This window comes from Capsella rubella, unplaced genomic scaffold (assembly GCF_000375325.1).
Source record: "Capsella rubella cultivar Monte Gargano unplaced genomic scaffold, Caprub1_0 scaffold_3, whole genome shotgun sequence".
Classification (NCBI taxonomy): Eukaryota; Viridiplantae; Streptophyta; class Magnoliopsida; order Brassicales; family Brassicaceae; genus Capsella; species Capsella rubella.
The window spans coordinates 1,951,549-1,967,660 of record NW_006238921.1 but is presented as its reverse complement, the minus strand read 5'-3'; the positions used below and the strand labels follow the sequence as shown (position 1 = coordinate 1,967,660).

Below are 16,112 nucleotides of genomic sequence, written 5' to 3'. Positions count from 1 at the left end.
GTGCAAGTGCAACTGGGGTATGTTCTCTTGAAGACTTAATCCAAGTTAAATTTTTTTTTTAAAAAAATACAGAAATAAACATGTATATTGTTATTTACACCACCTAACATTCGAAAGCCACCAAACATTTTTTGGTTGAGCGTATAAAAATGTGGAAAAAACCAAAAATTGAAGGGAAAAAAAAGGAACAAGGAAGGGGTCCCCGTTGGTTTGTTTGGCGTCTCACACAGCAATGGCAGTTTCTTCTTCTCGTCTCACCTACTCTCCTCGGCTACTCTCTAATCCACGGCGCTCACCTACCTCCTCCGCCAACTTCCATTTCCCCGCCGCCGATTCACCTCTCCGCTTCAAATCCAATCTCTTCTCCGCCGACTTCTTTTCCCTTCAAACCAGGACTTTGCCGGTTCCTGTTGTCTTTTCCGATCGACGGCGCCGGCGATTCATGGAACCTACCAACGTCTATGTTTGTCAAAATCTTCCTTCTTTTTGATTCTGAGTTTGATTTAGTTTTAGTTCTGAGTTTGAAAAACTATTTTAGCTGAAAAAGCCGAAGCTTATCTATAAAGTTGAATTTTTTTTTTAATTATCCTGTTATGTGGCCCTTTAGGTGGCATCAAATTCCACGGTAACGGGGATCGGGAGTGAAGACATTGTGAAAAACCCGAGCTTGATCTGTGCTCCAGTGATGGCGGATTCAATAGACATGATGGTGGCTGAAACTTGCAGAGCACAGGAATTGGGTGCAGACTTGGTTGAAATTCGATTAGATTGGCTTAAGGATTTCAACCCTCTTGAGGATCTTAATACCATTATAAACAAATCTCCTCTGCCTACTCTTTTCACCTACAGGTTTCTGTGTTCAAAGCTTGACACTTTTTTTAAATGTTTGATATGGAACTTTTCTGTCTTCTTATTTCCCTCTCTGAGTAATGTTATTTTTTTGTATGATATCTGCTTTCTAGACCAAAATGGGAAGGTGGTCAATATGAAGGTGATGAAAATGAGCGACAGAATGTGCTCCGGTTGGCCATGGAGCTGGGAGCTGATTACGTTGATGTTGAACTTCAGGTTAGCGTCTTTTAAAGTGGTGGAACTTTTGTATCCAGAAGGTGTTTTGATGCGAACTTATCAGTTTCTACTTTACTTTGCACTGTTAAGGTTGCAACTGAGTTCATCAGATCGATTGATGGAAAGAAGCCTGAAAATTTCAGATTGATTGTTTCATCGCACAACTATCAGAATACCCCTTCCGTTGAAGATCTCAATGACCTTGTTGTAAGAATACAACAGACTGGAGCCGACATAGTGAAGATTGCTACTACTGCTGTGGACATCACAGATGTTGCTCGCATGTTCCATATAACCTCAAATGCTCAAGTAAGCGTCTTGCATACCAGCATGAAGTAAAATCAAGTGTTTGCTAATCTCTGAATGTGATTCCCTGTTTTCACCATCTGAACTTTTCACTCAAATTTCAGGTTCCCACAATTGGGCTTGTTATGGGCGAAAGAGGTCTAATATCTCGGATTCTTTGTTCCAAATTTGGTGGGTATTTGACCTTTGGCACCTTAGATTCTGGAAAAGTTTCTGCGCCAGGTCAACCAACAATCAAAGATCTATTGGATCTTTACAACTTTAGAACAATTGGTCCTGACACAAAGGTGTATGGAATCATTGGCAAGCCTGTCAGTCACAGCAAATCACCTATTGTTCACAATCAAGCTTTCAAATCAGTTGGATTTAATGGAGTATATGTCCACTTCTTAGTTGATAATCTTGCAAGCTTTCTCCAAGTGTACTCATCCTCTGGTTTCGCTGGATTCAGGTAAGCTATCACGTTGACATATAAGTTATTCTCCAGAGTGAACAATTCTAAAGTAATGAACAGAACCGTCCACATTTTACTTTTTACGTTTTTAAGTTTTGCTTTGGAATGGAAGAATTTCAGGTGAATGATTTAAACCTGTTTTACGTGCAGCTGTACAATTCCTCACAAAGAAGCTGCATTGCAATGTTGTGACGAGGTTGATCCATTGGCAAAGGTCCGGTTTCCTAATAACCACCAGATAATTTTGATAGTAACCCTAATCACTATCAGAGAATAAACAGCCATACTGTTTCACCCTGAATGTTTGATTTATATTATCTTACAGTCTATAGGAGCTGTGAACACTATATTAAGGAGAAAAAGCGACGGAAAGTTGTTGGGTTACAACACAGATTGTATTGGTTCAATTTCTGCTATCGAGGATGGCCTACGAAGTAAGTTCTAAGTTTACAGCTTCAATCCTTTTGTTGCTTCCCGTGGAAAAGTTTCGGTTCTTTGTAATGGTACCTTTTCTCTTGCTTTTTTTTCAGGCTCAGGTGATCCAAGCAGTATACCTTCTTCCTCTTCGCCATTAGCCGGTAAAACAGTGGTGGTTATTGGTGCTGGTGGAGCAGGCAAGGCACTTGCTTATGGTGCAAAAGAAAAGGGGGCCAAAGTTGTAATTGCTAATCGAACTTACGGTAAATTACATTTCCTAGACTGGAACTTTCCGCTTTAGAAACACCTTTAAATATTCTGTCAGCAATCATGCTCGGCCTTGACAATAGTCACAATACTATTCATCTCATCTCTTTTTTCGGTTGTCATGTTTGCGGTTGTAATTGATGATATGGTTTTTAACTTCCAAATGTTGTGTTTCTAAAGAACGAGCGCTAGAACTCGCGGAAGCAATTGGAGGCAGAGCGTTAGCTCTTGCAGATTTAGATAGCTTTTGCCCAGAAGATGGCATGGTTTTGGCCAACACCACATCCATGGGTATGCAACCAAATGTTAGTGAGACTCCCATTTCCAAGGTACATTCTCCTTTTAACAACTCTTTCCTAATGTTATCTATCAAAGCGGATATTTTATTTTCTGTTATGGAAAGAACAAATACCAGTCTTATCGCCTGCAAACTCTCTTAAGTTTCTTGATCTATAAGACAAATTAGTAAGCTAGCATATCATTGTTTCCCCAGCATGCATTGAAGCACTACGCATTGGTCTTTGATGCGGTCTACACGCCTAGAATCACCCGACTGTTACAAGAAGCAGATGAATGTGGAGCCATAACAGTATCGGGCTCAGAGATGTTTGTCAGGCAGGCTTACGAGCAGTTTGAGATATTCACGGGTTTGCCTGGTAAGTGACTCGTGTCAAAACAAAACTCATGCCTCTGTTCCATAAATCTTTAAAACAAAAGAAGCTGACTTTATGTTGAATCGTTGTGTAGCTCCAAAGGAACTCTTCTGGCAAATCATGTCCAAGTACTGAGACATAGCGTAAGTTTGTGTTTGTGACTTTGTGTGTATGTTCTTCTTCCAAGGAAACTCGATAGAATTGCCAATTGTATTTGACTAGAGTGTTCTTTTTTGAGGCGATAGCTTATTGTTACTGTGTATCTTTATTATATGAGATATAATACATCTAGAATCCGATACATTGCAAGATTCTATATGAATCGCCACACTTCACTATATAAATCCGATGAGATTACAAAATATCAAAATTCATTAATATAAGAATACTATAATCTTTATTCAGGAATTTAACTTCTATATTTTAGATGGGAACTTTTTATTTACATCAAAAGTTTTATATGTGCACATTTTTCTTTAAAGAAAATAAACTAAAGCGAGGTCCCAATGATATGTAGATAAGTAGAGGTGTTTTTTTTCCTTGTAAATGTGTTAAGAAAAAAATATATAAATATGGCATGTAGGTGTTACAGGAGCAACACCAGAGCCAAAAATACTAGAGCAAAGGAAATATCTTATATAAGGATCCAAGACAACATGATAAAACGAAACAAAGACAGAGGGATTAAACCATTTCACTGGCAAATAACTCTTCTAACCACTCCGAATATCCCAAGGCTACAGAGGCTTGAAGTTCCTTCACACTTTTGAGTAATGAATGAGCTAGGCTCCTCTTGGTTCACGTGTCTCATTCACCTAACTACACAAAAAGGAAAGAAAAAAAAACAAACCCGCATATTACAATATTACATTTTACGAGAAAAAAGAACAAAACTGTTAAATACATATATATAAGAAGAATACCAAAGGCTAGTACAATACTTGCAAACGACTGGGGAAAAAAAGAGAAACAAGAAGCAGAAGAAGAAGAAGAAGAAGAAGAAGAAGAAGAAGAAAATAAGCTAATTAAGTTGAGAAAGTTTGAAAAGAGCTGTCGTGTGGTAATTGGCTTGGGTTTGATGGCAGCAGCTGCTTCGACTAGTGTGGTCTGCAACTTTCCTTCTTCTGTCACTGATTCTGCTGCCAGGTTCAGATCGAATGCCTTCTCCAACAAGAATCCACCGGTTTGCGTTGTCTTCTCTGGTCGTCCCAGTTTGGAACCAAACAATGCTTTTGTAAGTGACCAGCCCTTGTTACTCTATACAATACCTTTGGTAGATCTATGTTTTATCGTTTACATTTAGTGGTTTTAGACCATTTCTAACTCTTATGCAATATTCATTTTCAAAATGTAGAGTTTGGAGTCAGTTTTGCTCCAACCCCATCTCCATTTTCGTATGCAAGATAATGATTTTCATTTTTCTTTCTGTATTTTGAGTTTTCCATTTACACTTAATTAAATTTGTAAGATTTTCATTTTCAACCCAAAAATGAAATTACTGAGTAAAAACATGTGCAAAACTTATCAAGTACGGTGATGCATATGGTGGACTTCCACCATTTTTGGAAACACATGGAGATTAAGGGGAGCGTGAGGACCACGCACCATCACGATCATACAGTGGGGGCCGATTGGTACTAGGATACTTTTAAGCCCTTTAGCCTTTTACCTCAATTAATTTGCCAATAACATCTTTTGCTTTTCTTTTTTTTTTTAAAGTCACTTTTTCTCATTTTTATAGATGCATGCAAACCTGACTTTAAATCTAATCAGTTAAAAAATATTTATTTTTCACAATCCCCGTTACATTTTTAAAACTCTTTCAGAAGTTTATAAATATATTTTATTTTTGTAAATTAATTATTCTCCTTTTTTCTTATTCTTTAAGATCCATTTCAATAATAATTATTTTGATAAATTCATTTCAATATAAAATAATAATAGAAAAATATTAGTCACAGCTTTAAAAGTGGTTTATCACCAACAAGATTTTAATAGTAAAAATTTCTACATCCAAATTTTCTGCAGCTAAAATTTTAAAGTTAAAGTCTCTACTGCCAAAAGTAACCGTCGTTACTAATCAGAGCCACTATCTGGTGGCTGTGCTTTTCCTCTACTTCCCAGCAATAGTTTAATTAATAGTGGTTGTGCTTTTCCTCTACTTCCCAATAATAACATATTGACTTGTCTATATAGTGGAAAGTGATGGACTTGGCCAACTTGCTTATCCTAGTGAAGAAGGTTGTATAACAGTTTTGTCACTTTCGTAACTGATCGTCATGAATACATGGATAGACCATTGATGATTCATTTACGATTTTTTCTTTCTTTCTTGATCTACTTTTTATTATTCACATAACCAAAGTACTCACATATCTTTGTTTTCAACATTAATTAGTTGGTTTAAAACTACACCTGAGATGACAAATCTAGATTGTGACTTGACATCTTTGTCTGCAACGTGTGTATATATAAGGTGATTTCAAATTCCATGGAAGTGGAGATCAGGAACAAAGAAAATATGAAAATTCCAAGAACCAAAGAATTTGTGAGGAATCCGAGTTTGATTTGTGCTCCCCTGATGGCGAACTCAGTAGACGAAATGGTGACTGAAATGTTCAAAGCCTGTGAATTGGGCGCAGACTTGGTTGAAATTAGATTAGACGCTCTCAAAGTTTTCAACCCTCTTGAGGATCTCAAAACCATTATACAACAATGTCCCCTACCCACTTTGTTCACCTACAGGTTTGTGTGTACATTTTTCTTTCCCCTTATTTTTTAAGGAATTTTTATTTTGACTATGGTTTGTTTGTATACATGCATGCTGCATTATGAGTAATGTTAATGTTCGTATGATCTAGACCAAAGTGGGAAGGTGGTCATTATGAAGGCAATGAAAATGAACGACAAGATGTTTTACGATTAGCTATGGAGTTTGGAGCTGATTATGTTGATGTTGAGTTTCAGGTCATAAATCATAACTTAATGATTTAATGATTTTTTTTTGGATTGTCAGTTTATTTAAGAGATGATACTAATTATGACTTTGTATGATGATAAGGTTGCAAGTGAGTTCATCAAATCGATTCATGGAAAGAAGCCTGAAAATTTTAAAGTAATTGTTTCATCACACAACAATGAGAATACTCCTTGTGTTGAGGATCTCGAAGATCTTGTTGCAAGAATACAACAAACTGAAGCTGACATAGTGAAAATTGTTACGACTGCTGTTAACATCACAGATGTTGCTCGCGTTTTTCATATAACCTCAAATTCACAAGTAATTAAGTGCATGCAATAGTACTCTATGTATTTAAATTTTCATTTTTCTAATTTGGACTAAGCTCACACTGAAGCTTTCAGGTTCCGACAGTTGGATTAGTTATGGGTGAAAGAGGTCTAATATCTTGGATACTAAGTTCGAAATTTGGTGGATACATGACATATGCCAATTTGGAGTCTGGAAAGATGAAGGCGCTTGGTCAACCAACCATCAATGATCTATTGGATCTTTACAATTTCAGACAGATTGGTACTGAGACCAAAGTATATGGAGTTGTGGGAAATCCTATAAGTCATAGCAGATCACCTCTTATATACAATCGAGGTTTCAAATCAATTGGCTACGATGGAGTGTATATCCACTTGTTAGTTGATAATATTGCAAGCTTTCTTGGAGTGTACTCATCTCTTGATTTTGTTGGATTCAGGTAAATAACTAATTACCAAGTACGGTTTCTTTCTTTCTTTAATACATAATAGTATATAGTTTCATAAAAATTGAATAGAGTACTCTTTGTGTTGACATGCAGCTGTGGAATTCCTTACAAGGAAGATGCATTGAAATGTTGTGATGAGGTTGATCATTTAGCAAATGTATGATATGCCAAGAATCCAAACGATCACAAATGATATTATAGCATATATTAGCTAGTTGTTATATATTGTGTCGTCCTAATGAATTACTGAAATGCGTAGTGCATTATATCGATCTTACAAGTCTGTAGGAGCTGTGAACACTATAAGAAGGAGAGAAAGTGATGGAAAATTGTTGGGTTTCAACACGGATTGTTATGGTGCTATTTATGCTATTGAGGATGGCTTACGTACTAGTAAGTTCTCTATGTTTTCCGATGTGGGATTCTCTTTAAAACTTATATCCTCCTTTTTTTTTTAATTCCTATATATGTGGGATTCTTCTTTATATATATATCTTCATGGAATATTCTCTTTTTGTTTGTTTGGTCGTCCAGGCTCTGATGATCGGAGCGATGTTCTTTCTTCGTCGTCGCCATTAGCTGGTAAAACAGTAGTGATCGTTGGTGCTGGTGGTGCAGGCAGGGCAGTTGCTTATGGTGCAAAAGAAAAGGGAGCTAATGTTTTTATTGCTAATAGGACTTACGGTATATATAAACTTCATCAGTTACAAAAGATTCACTCCCTGTAGATAACAGTATGACATATATAGTCATGGTTTATCTTGACACTCTTCTCTTTGGGCGTTATATGAAAATGGTTCTTGTTGTTTGGTAGAACGAGCCTTAGAACTCGCGGATTCAGTTGGAGGCAAAGCCATCTCGCTAGCGGAGTTAGATAGTTTTCATCAAGAAGATGGGATGATTCTGGTCAACACCACAGCAATGGGCATGCAACCAAATATCGATGCCACGCCCATTTCCAAGGTAGCTTTTTTACGTATTCTTTACCGTTTCATTGCTTGGAATCTTTTTTTCTCCCTTTCTTCTTTCACGATACGCAAATTTGAAAACTGGCTTCTCTTTGTTTGATATATATATAGGATGCATTGAAGCACTATTCATTGGTTTTTGATGCGGTATATACTCCGAAGAAGACGAGACTCTTAAGAGAAGCAGAAGAATCAGGAGCCACGATTGTCTTTGGCTCGGAGATGTTTGTCCGACAGGCTCTTGAGCAGTTCGAGATTTTAACCGGTTTGCCAGGTAAGAGAGGAACTCATATTATATTATATAGAGAGACAAAAGAAACGCATGCATGTCTCACTTCCTTAAAACCCTCTGAACAAGTAAAAATAAATAATAAGCTGACTTTACTAATCACAGGAACTAATTTCAATGTTGTGCAGCTCCAGAGGAACTATTCAGGCAAATCATGTCAAAATACTAAAAGAGATTTGATGGCTTGTGACGGTCATGCTCTTCTTCGGTTCTGATCCGCCCGTGGATACCCGGCCAATTCAATAAACTTTAGGAATGCCAGAATTTATAAGAATGTAATAAATAAATTAAGTCTATGACTAAAACAAAAAACGAGTCTAAAAATATATGAAATTGAAATAACAATAATCCCTTAAATTTTATTCCATTAAATTATTTACTAACATAGTAGAAACTATGTAAATTCAAATCTAAACCCAAAAATTGGTATTGAAATAATTTTTATTTATTTTTTGCAGGAAGGATTTGTTTCCCGCCAAAGCAAAAAATTGGGGGAAAAATGAGGAATTACAATTAAACCCGCCAAATTGAAAACACACAAATCTCACGAAAGGGCACTCTGACTCGCACACTTTTACGTACGTACTTTGTTGTTCATCAGTTTTGAAGTTTTATTTTCTTTTTTGTTTTCCGGTCAGACAAATCAGATTTCTCTCTTCCACACCGTTTCGTCTTCTCTCGGCAAAGTAAGCTCTTCCCTTTTTGCTTTTCTCACTTTTTCTTCTTCCTGATTCTTAATTCTATTACCGATTTGAAATCTCCGACCCAAAAATCACAAAAAGATTTGGAATCTGTTAGTCTGAATCTAACTCATAACGTTGCGATTGTCCCTTTTTTTTTTTTTTTTTTTTTTTTTTTTTTTTTTTTTTTTTCGTTTTTAAGGATGATAACTGATTGTAGAGTGGAATCTTAATTTTAACAAAAGTTGGAGGGTTGCTGTGCAATTAATTAAAAATACGTCATTTATGTTTTAATTTGCTGTTAACCCCAAAAACTAATTAAATCGAGTGAGGGGAAAAAAGCATAATAATTAAAAAAAGAGTTTGTTGTTAGATGGCTTTTAGTTTTCACATAAGATATACGCCGTGAACTTTAGTCGGACTCCTTCCTCTCCGCCGTTCGGTTTATTCCCCGCCGGTTAGTTTCTCTCACTCCATTGAGTTTACCTCCTCCGAATTCACTAACCCTTAGATTGTATAAAGATTATAATTTTGCGAATCCTCCTCTGTTTCATTTGCCGCCGGTATAGCCTCTCTCAGCTGTTCCAACAATTCCCCGATGAATTCGTCAACTCTCGGTTTTTGTTTGGCTCTTTCAGTTTTGGTTTTATTCTCCTCTGCGTTAATTTTCACTTCTGACTTGAAATGGTATTTCTAGAGAACGTAGACACACATGTCTAGGGTTTTTTTTGCTTTGTTGTTTTCCTTCAATCCTCTGATGTCGTTTTCGCTGATTATATTCTAATTATGCTCCTAAGGCCTTCTAACGTTTTCTATGATTATGTTCTGATTAACTTTTACATTACGAGTGCAGAATCATATCTATTCATATATAGAATTGCTTACATTTATGTTCATCCCAGGCTTTGGTTTTACAGTTGTCCTATATTTTGGAGTTGTAGTGACTGTCATCTAATTTAAATAAGTTTCATCTCTATCTATAGCAGGATCAGAGCTGAGGTGGGATTCGGATAAGGTCATTCATATCACCTCTCTCTCTCAGGTTGTGGGTTCTATGATTCTTGTGCTGGATTGATTATGAGTATCAATAGAGATGAGGCTCTTAGAGCCAAAGAGTTAGCCGAGGGTTTGATGAAAAAGACAGATTTCACCGCTGCACGTAAGCTTGCATTGAAGGCTGAAAAAATGGATTCCAGCCTCGATAACATATCTCGTATGATAATGGTGTGTGATGTGCACTGTGCCGCAACACAGAACTTGTTCGGAACTGAGATGGATTGTTACGGTATACTTCAGGTTGACCAGAACGCTGATGATATTATCGTCAAGAAACAGTACAAGAGGCTTGCGCTTCTTCTCCACCCTGATAAAAATAAGTTCCCTGGTGCTGAGTCTGCTTTTAAATTGATTGGTGATGCCCAGAGGATACTTTTGGACACTGAGAAAAGGAAGCTTTATGACACTAAACGCAGAAGTTGGAGAAAGCCTGCACCAGCACCGCCATATAAATCCCAACAGATGCCTAATTATCAAACTCAGCCTATTTTTCGGGCTAGCGTTAATATGACGAATATATTCAATGATTTTAGACCTGATAATAGGCATCCCTATCAGAAAGCTCAAGCCCAACCACCTGCTTTCACTCACGCTACAACCTTTTGGACATCTTGTGCCTTCTGCCGGGCAAGGTTCGAATATTCTCGGGAACATGTCAACAGGGATATCACATGTCCGGATTGTCGTAAAAGGTTCACTGCTTTTGAAGAAACTTTGCAGAGTGCACCACCGGCGAAAGGCTCATGTCAGGCTACTTATTCCTTCCCACAACAGAACAAATTTCCAGACAAAAAGTCCCGCAGTGAACCACACAAGCATCCAGAACATCCTCCCACTGTTTCATCTACAAAGGCGAGTTTCCCTATGCCGGGTTCTAGTGCAAAAAACAATGGGAAGAGGAAGAGAAAGAATATAATTGAATGTAGTGAAAGCTCTGATAGTGAAGGTAGCAGTGAGTCAGAAGATGTTGTGATCAATGAAACAATGGCAGCACAAGATTTGGAGTCCAATGGAGGAGAGAAGCCTCGGAGGTCAGTCCGTAGCAAGCAGAAGGTTTCCTATAACGAGAACTTGAGCGATGATGATGTAGACTTAGTTCCTGATAAGGAAGAAGAGCAAGAAGAGCCAGAAGAGCAAGAAGAGGAAAAACAGACGCATGAAGAGCATAGCTCAGCTGAGAGAATAAACACGAAAGAGAAGATAAAAGCAGACCAGGTGGAAACCCCTGCTGGTGCGAGTGATTCAGAGGAAGATTTAAGTTCAGGGAGTGCAGCTAAACCAAATTTGATAAACTATGATGATCCTGATTTCAGTGACTTTGATAAGTTGAGGGAAGAAAACTGCTTTCAAGCTGGCCAGATCTGGGCTGTTTATGATGAAGAAGAGGGAATGCCTAGATTTTATGCTCTCATAAGAAAAGTAACAACTCCTTTCATGCTCAGGTACGTATGGTTAGAGGTAGACCAAGATAATGAGAATGCAAGACCAAAATTGCCTGTCTCTGTTGGTAAGTTTGAAGTTGGGAATATAGAGCAGACGAATGAGTGTTCCATTTTCTCTCATTTGGTCGGCAACACAAAAAAAATCAGGGGTCGCAAGTTTACGGTATTTCCAAAGAAAGGAGAAATCTGGGCCCTTTTCAAGAACTGGGACAACAACTGGTCGGCTGACTCAGTTTCTCCTCTTAAGTACGAGTATGAATTTGCTGAGATCCTGTCTGATCATACAGAGGGAGCCACGGTATCAGTTGGGTTCTTGTCTAAAGTGAAAGGCTTTAACTGTGTTTTCTGTCCAGTACCAAAGGATGAATCAAATACTTGTGAAATTCCACCTCATGAGTTCTGTCGGTTCTCACATAGTATTCCGTCATTCAGATTAAAAGGAACAGAAGGATTAGGCGTAACTGAGGGTTGGTATGAGCTTGATCCAGCTGCTTTACCAGTCTCTGTCACTCAAAATCGATCAGGAGAAGAAGCAGCTCAAGATCAAGACCATCAATCTCCACCTTCAGGATCTGCCTCTTGATATTTTCTCAAGGAGAGGCTCTGTTGTGTCCATGACTTTTAAGAATCACGATTCTTGGAGCCTGTTTTATTTTGTTCAGGCGTACAGGTTTTACTGACAAGGGAAACCAAAGCTCCTCAGAGGCATCAATAAGCTTGATCCCTCTTTGTTGTCTTGTGACATGATCGAGTCATGATTCTTGTAGGCGATTGTTATTTTGTTTTTTTGTTGTCTTTGTTCGGTTCGCTCGGACTCAAAACATTACCAGCGTTTGTCTCCATTACTCCATTGTTGCTAGATTAAGAAACTGTTGAATCAAGTCATAGTGAAAACCTTTTTTGGCCATAGTGTAGTTGTACTATATCAACCTTTTCTGGCCATAGTATAATATAGTACAATTCACTTGAAAAATAGCATCAGTATAAATTTCTGTTGTAAGCTCAGGTCGCCAACGCAAACAACGGAAGCTACGCTTGGTGTTTTGTTGTCGCATACAATTAATACATAAAAATGGGAATATTCTAGTATATTTGTTGGTCTATTTACAACAAAAGGGCGTTTGGTCTAGTGGTATGATTCTCGCTTTGGGTGCGAGAGGTCCCGAGTTCGATTCTCGGAACGCCCCTTTTTTACTTTATTAAGGTGTTGCAGTCTTGTAGAGTCTGGGGATACATAAAAAATAGAACGAACACCAACCGTTTATAACGGCAAGAAGTTGAATCCATACAAAGCAACGGCAAGGCGTTGTAAAACGTTTGCATTCCAGAAAAGATGAAAAAACACATCACATACATTACTCTTTTTACCTGATACACAATGTTTTCTCTTTCACAAATCATCATCGTGCCCGGGAAAAACACAAAGGGTGGCACAAAAAGAAACTTCGGTAACATGTTCGAAGAAGAGTGTGTACATATTTACATTTTACAGGTTACTGGTGGATCAGATGAATCTCCTCACCAACAACTTCTTCTTCCATAATCTCGGAAAAGAGATTTCATAGTTCATACTGGGCTTGAGTTTTCTGCAATGCGTACACGCCAAGCGAAATAATGAAGATACAACGAGTTTAGGCACACAGCTATCCCAAAACCAAGAATCCCTGCAAAAAGTATAGAATAGATCGCAGATAGCCTAACCTGAAACAAAGAGATTGGGAAAATGTATTGATCTTCATGTATCAATAATGAAATGCGGAAAGCCAATAAGTGAGAGTATTGCTTACTGTAGCATATAATATATGAACCAACATGCCCACAAGCGCAAACTCAAGTGCTGCGTATGTCCATATGTATTCTCTGATAGCTGCAGAGTCAGGTTATAAAAAGAAACGTATTAAAAAATTTGCTGGCAAACAAAGGAAAGAGAGAGACTTAAGAGTTACTGAGGCAGTGATTCTGTGTACCGAGGACAATGGCAAAAACAGATGCTAAGAGGCCTAACATAAGTGAAAATGGTGCCGCGATGTAGATAGCTTGCTTGTTCAAGTCACGAATCTACCAAGAAAATCAAATATTCTTGTCAATGCCTTTTACAACAAAATCAACCAAAAAAACAGAATATGTTTCCGTGGCTACCAGTAATTGCTCGAGGAAGAAGAAGTAGCAGACTGTGCTGATTAGTACTAGCACCACAAACTCTTGCCAAGCGCTGTACCAAGCCATTCAGTGATCAGTTGTGGTACATTTCCAAGAATGGTGAAAGCAAGAAGAATCTTGAAGTTACCTAGCCGTTTGTGATTGCATATTCTGTTGACTGCGATCCCGCCTGTTGGTTGGTTGATTAGTTGTGGGCACCCGAACCAATGTAACTGGTAAGTTCTTGACTTCTTGCCTACAGACGTCACAGGTTCTTGTTCCCTTTGTACTAAACCACTTAATGGCACACGCTTCATGAACAAGTCTGAGATCACCTTTGCAGCTGCACTCCATTTTCAAAGTATTACCTTCTTCGCACACGTCCAGACAGATCCTGCACACTGCTTCTTCTTCCGGAATTTCTTCATCAGTTTCTTCAGGAGGAACAGGAGATATATGATCTGCTAAACATGGGGGAACCAGCAAACACAACATAGAAACGAAACAGAGATCTTATTCAGTATGCTATGACTACACGAAAAAAGATTAAGTTTCTTTCTAATTCTCAAAAAAAAAAAAATCGCCGGACCAACCATATGATTATGCAAATTATGAGTAACCGTGTATATTCCTTAACTCCCTACACTAAAAAGACACTGCATATGAACCAATCTAACCCTTGTATCATCATCCATACCTCAAGTCTGTATCTTTTGATTTAATGAAAATTCAAATGCAACCGAGAAAAAAGGCTCCATGTTTATGGGAGAAATAGCATTGAGTGCTTCAGTAACTGCCTAAACTCAACTTTGAAATGATAACTTAGGAAAAGATTTGATATTGGCACCAGTTAGAAACATGTACCTGGACTTGTTTCACTGGCAACACGGGCTTTGTGGTTGTCGAAAGAGATGGATCGCACAATCACTTTGTTTCTTCCGGGCATAGACAAAGACCTTGGAACTGCTGGACGAACATAATCTTTCTGCAACAAAACTCAATATTTAGTACTAATTGTTCCAGCTACATCAGAAAGGAGATTTATTTAGTAAACCTAACTTATTTATGCATTACAATTGACTTAATAGAGAGGACTATAATGTACGATAGCAATAACTCACATTAGGTGGTTCACCAGGCATCCCAGCTGAAACTTGTGTAGATACAACAGGAGACAATTTTGCGGCATGTCTACTAGGAAGAGACAAGCATCTTTTCCAATAAGGCGACGTTGTTGAAGTGGGAGTTATGGGCTTCTTTGCAGTTTCCATGAGACCAGGAGATAGTAGGGAGCTTCTCTCGCTTTCAGTTTGGGAAAAAACTTTCTTTTTCAAGCTTAAATTCCGGAAGATTCCTCTTGGTGAGGATGTAGTACCACTTTTGAATGAACTTGTGGACTTCAGTGAACTCTTTGGGTTACGGCCGTTACCGAATGGAATTGGTCTTGGCGGTATTTGTATAGAAAGATCCAAATGGGTTCCGCTAGATTGTGAGCTGGGCACATCTTCATCAGAATTTTCTTTAACCTGATGATCACCCTGTAAGCATTTCATGCCCACATGTCAGAGATCAGGTTGTAGGAAGAGAAGAAATACCCAAAATGATAATTGCAAGATCTAAAGAATGGATTTGTACTTGTCATTTCACCGTCTTGCCAAAGAAAAGCTGAAAACTTACTTGTTATGTATAAAAAAAAAATCCCCAAGTGGCTCAAGTTTGTTCTCTTAATAATAAAGACACAAAATTAAATCAAAAGCAGAATCTATACCTACCAAGTGATTCATGTTGATCAAATGTAGATACCACAAGGAAGGAAGAGAAATAAACAGAAAAAGCCAAACACATGTATGAATATAATAAACCCTGGACTCCTATACACAGGTGGAATAATCAAACCATAGCAATCACACACAAGAAAAACCCAGATACGTTTTTGAAGCGATTCATCAGAAACTCATGTGAGATATAAAGAAAGCTATCAGATTTACCTTTGTAATCTTATTATTATCTAAAAAACCCAGAAAGAATAAAGCAGATAAGGGAGAGAAAGGTCAGATTTTAGGAATATAAGTTTTTTTTACCTGAGAAGAAGGATGAAGAGAAGAAGAGGAAGAAGAATCACCAACGATAATAGGAATTTCGGGTTGTTGAGCTGCCGAATCTTGCATCATCCTCCTCGTCGAACCAAATAAATTAACCGATTAATATGTAAATATTTATCAAATACACGAAATCAAAATCAAATCCGCTCGACAAATATTCTGAGAGACTGTGTGTGTGTGTGAGAGAGAAAAAGAGGAGCAATCTGTATTAAAACATATAATATGACTAAAATAATAAATAATACTAATAATATGATGAAATAATTGTGGGTTTATTAAATAAAGTTTTACTACTGACATAAATATAAATATAAATATTACGTTTATATTACTGTTTCTTTTTGTTTTTACGCTCTTTTTTTTTTTTTGTCTTCATTTATTACTTTTATTCTTTAATTTTTTCTATAATCGTTTCTTTTAGGTTTTTTTTGTCAAATCTCCATAATCGTATTTTTAAGATATTATTATATAAAACGAATCATATTTTTATCGTGTTGATTTTTTGACGATGAAATTGAAAGTTCTATGTTACGAGTCTTCTTCGATCGACAC

General features: G+C 37.5%; 4 protein-coding genes and 1 non-coding gene across 9 annotated transcripts; 4 read left to right on the top strand and 1 right to left on the bottom strand.

The window, feature by feature from the left end:
• The first annotated feature begins 144 nt into the window (after nt 1-144).
• LOC17893009 (bifunctional 3-dehydroquinate dehydratase/shikimate dehydrogenase, chloroplastic) lies at nt 145-3,479 on the top strand. The gene is made up of 11 exons (XM_023786580.1): nt 145-463; nt 608-849; nt 963-1,068; nt 1,159-1,377; nt 1,479-1,825; nt 1,979-2,042; nt 2,154-2,262; nt 2,359-2,508; nt 2,693-2,841; nt 3,006-3,168; nt 3,260-3,479. The coding sequence occupies exons 1-11, from the start codon at nt 233-235 to the stop codon at nt 3,298-3,300; spliced, it is 1,821 nt and encodes a 606-aa protein (XP_023642348.1). The 5' UTR covers nt 145-232; the 3' UTR covers nt 3,301-3,479.
• A 303-nt stretch (nt 3,480-3,782) lies between these two features.
• LOC17892883 (bifunctional 3-dehydroquinate dehydratase/shikimate dehydrogenase, chloroplastic) lies at nt 3,783-8,477 on the top strand. The gene is made up of 11 exons (XM_006297110.2): nt 3,783-4,399; nt 5,642-5,910; nt 6,027-6,132; nt 6,227-6,445; nt 6,529-6,875; nt 6,978-7,041; nt 7,166-7,277; nt 7,419-7,568; nt 7,699-7,847; nt 7,964-8,126; nt 8,270-8,477. Exons 1-11 carry the CDS (start codon nt 4,244-4,246, stop codon nt 8,308-8,310), a joined length of 1,776 nt encoding a protein of 591 aa, XP_006297172.2. The 5' UTR covers nt 3,783-4,243; the 3' UTR covers nt 8,311-8,477.
• Nucleotides 8,478-8,742: 265 nt separating this feature from the next.
• LOC17891497 lies at nt 8,743-12,248 on the top strand. 4 transcript variants are annotated; one of them, XM_006297083.2, is made up of 2 exons: nt 8,743-8,827; nt 9,808-12,248. In XM_006297083.2, the coding sequence occupies exon 2, from the start codon at nt 9,899-9,901 to the stop codon at nt 11,900-11,902; it is 2,004 nt and encodes a 667-aa protein (XP_006297145.1). In that variant the 5' UTR covers nt 8,743-8,827; nt 9,808-9,898; the 3' UTR covers nt 11,903-12,248. The 4 variants fall into 4 exon arrangements, with proteins under 4 accessions (XP_006297145.1, XP_023642284.1, XP_006297144.1 ...); XM_023786516.1 differs by having other exon boundaries at nt 8,745-8,827; nt 9,805-12,248; XM_006297082.2 differs by lacking the exon at nt 8,743-8,827 and adding an exon at nt 9,154-9,278.
• Nucleotides 12,249-12,434: 186 nt separating this feature from the next.
• TRNAP-UGG lies at nt 12,435-12,506 on the top strand. Its single transcript has one exon. It is a non-coding gene; the product is annotated as a tRNA-Pro (tRNA).
• A 115-nt stretch (nt 12,507-12,621) lies between these two features.
• LOC17893859 (E3 ubiquitin-protein ligase MARCH7) lies at nt 12,622-15,756 on the bottom strand. 2 transcript variants are annotated; one of them, XM_023786767.1, is made up of 8 exons: nt 15,540-15,756; nt 14,580-14,996; nt 14,323-14,443; nt 13,607-13,919; nt 13,459-13,531; nt 13,287-13,377; nt 13,107-13,186; nt 12,622-13,020 (listed from the first exon to the last, which is right to left on the bottom strand). In XM_023786767.1, exons 1-8 carry the CDS (start codon nt 15,627-15,629, stop codon nt 12,886-12,888), a joined length of 1,320 nt encoding a protein of 439 aa, XP_023642535.1. In that variant the 5' UTR covers nt 15,630-15,756; the 3' UTR covers nt 12,622-12,885. The 2 variants fall into 2 exon arrangements, with proteins under 2 accessions (XP_023642535.1, XP_006297692.1); XM_006297630.2 differs by having other exon boundaries at nt 13,607-13,922; nt 15,540-15,755.
• Nucleotides 15,757-16,112: the final 356 nt, after the last annotated feature.